Raw genomic sequence first — 2,029 nt, 5'->3', positions numbered from 1 at the left:
TGGCTGGAGAGGGGGTAAGAATGTAGCTATGAAGAGCTGAAGTAGATAAGCTCAAATAACCTCCTTATAGCACAAATGGGGCATTTTATGAGAAGGCCAATTAGCCCGCAGTTGTGTTTTTAATGGACTGTTTTCTCTCCCTCTGTCTCTGGCGTTCAGATGTGGAGTACTCAGATGACCACTGCCATTTGGTGAGTCGTCCTTCCTGGGCTCGTGCTGGGTCTGGTGCTTTCTCCATGACCAGTCTCCTTGGGTAATGCATCTGCTCTGTCTTCCTCAGATTCTACCAGATTCGGAAGCGTTCCAAGATGTGCAAGGAAAGAGACACCGAGGGAAGCACAAGTTCAAAGTAAAAGAAATGTATCTGACGAAGCTGCTGTCGACCAAGGTACACTTCCTGTTCTTGGGAGAGCTTTTATGGCTACTTTGGGGGTGTATGAGGTGTTTGACTTAATTTCCACTGGAGTGTGAAAATGTTACAAATCCCTTGTGCCTTCCAGCAAAGCAAAATGAAAGTTTGAATTATAAACACTTCCTACCCCCTTCTCTTTTTTTATATAAACTGCAAAGACAGCACTGTACAAATTTGTACCGTAACCTCTTCAATCAGGGATTTAACATTGTTCAGTCCCTTTACCTGCCATTTCATTACTGTTTTTTAGGTTGACAGCATAATTATTCCTTCTTGTTTGTCATTACGGATGAGCAATAAAACTCCCTCTTTGAATTGCAAATAACACAAAAGGGGGAGGTCAATGGCTGTAAACCCAGTAAATCTTACTGATTTTTTTTCATTTTAAAGTTAAGAATTCTGTTCACATATACAAGTGGTAGTGGAAAAGTAGGTGGAATACCAAATCGGGGCAAACTGTCCTCTCCCTGGCTTTCAGTGGGATTAACAGAAGTCTGGGGTGATCCTTTTTCCTGCGATGACTAGCAGTATAAACGGTGTTATCCACAGCTGGCCCCAGCCTCTTGGGCATGCTTCCTCAGCTAATAGCAGGGTGTCTGCTGAGGGCTTAGCAGACTTGTTTAATGGTAGAGGACAGCCAGAGCCTCTTGATAGTCTCTTCTGTCCCACAGAGCTCTGCCTATTTGGTTTTCATAAAACACTCAAATGCTTTGAAAGTACACAGTAAAACCCCATGATGGAAATATATGCAACAGGAAAATTCTAGGAACTGAGCAACATCACTTGAGTTTTTCCAGGCTGAACATAACTAGTAAAAGCCAAACATCCATGGCTTCTTGGTTTATTTATATAGCCCTACAACTGACATCTCAACTGCTAGAGATTTCCAAGATAGCTTCCCTGTAGACTAAACAATGTTATCAGCAAGAAGGTCAGGAGCCAAATCCAAACCTAACCTGGATTTTCGGGACCAGTGTCCCATACTGGGAGTGATGGCCTCGTTTGATAATTTTACATATTTTTCTCTTCAGCTTGTTTTTCTCTGTTTTGCACATAATTTTCTCTGAACTTGTATTTCATTTTCCATCAGGTTTCCAAACAGCTACCCTGTTTGTTTTAATGTCCCAAGTCTAATGTTCTGTCTTTCAGGTGGCGATACACTCTGTGCTTGAAAAACTTTTTAGAAGCATTTGGAGTTTACCCAACAGCAGAGCTCCCTTTGCTATAAAATACTTTTTTGACTTTTTGGATGCCCAGGCTGAAAACAAAAAAATCACCGATCCTGATGTCGTACATATTTGGAAAACAAACAGGTGAGAACAAACAGGAGGTGATTGCTGACTGTTTTCAAGAATCTGGGGCAGAATCATAACTAAAAAGAGGGCATGGATAGTCACAGAAGGATTCATTTATCCCAGTGCCAGAACCTTCTGCCTTGGTAAGTGGTCACATCAAAGCAGTTTCTTGCTGTTACTATTTTATTTTTATTTATTTATTTATTTAAAGATTTTTATTGGGGAGTTGGGGGATGGGAACAGCGCTGGGGAATTGGGGGAAGGGGAACAGACAAGTTGCTGTCCTTTTGTTCTTCAGTCTAGTTGTGGAGGATGTTGCTTC

The 2,029-nt window shown here is 41.6% G+C and overlaps 1 protein-coding gene across 2 annotated transcripts in view; it reads left to right on the top strand.

The window, feature by feature from the left end:
• Positions 1-2,029, top strand: part of PLXNC1 (plexin C1) — a 163,484-nt gene that overhangs the window by 151,384 nt on the left and 10,071 nt on the right. For both annotated transcript variants that reach the window (XM_019661264.1, XM_019661265.1), the window contains exons 25-27: positions 160-191; positions 281-388; positions 1,562-1,725. In XM_019661264.1, the coding sequence (XP_019516809.1) occupies positions 160-191; positions 281-388; positions 1,562-1,725 (304 nt within the window). The remainder of the gene's footprint in view (positions 1-159; positions 192-280; positions 389-1,561; positions 1,726-2,029) is intronic.

The sequence above is a fragment of the Hipposideros armiger genome, unplaced genomic scaffold (assembly GCF_001890085.2).
Source record: "Hipposideros armiger isolate ML-2016 unplaced genomic scaffold, ASM189008v1 scaffold_342, whole genome shotgun sequence".
Taxonomy (NCBI): domain Eukaryota; kingdom Metazoa; phylum Chordata; class Mammalia; order Chiroptera; family Hipposideridae; genus Hipposideros; species Hipposideros armiger.
The sequence above is the reverse complement of the archived record's forward strand: the minus strand, read 5'-3'. Positions and strand labels throughout refer to the sequence as shown.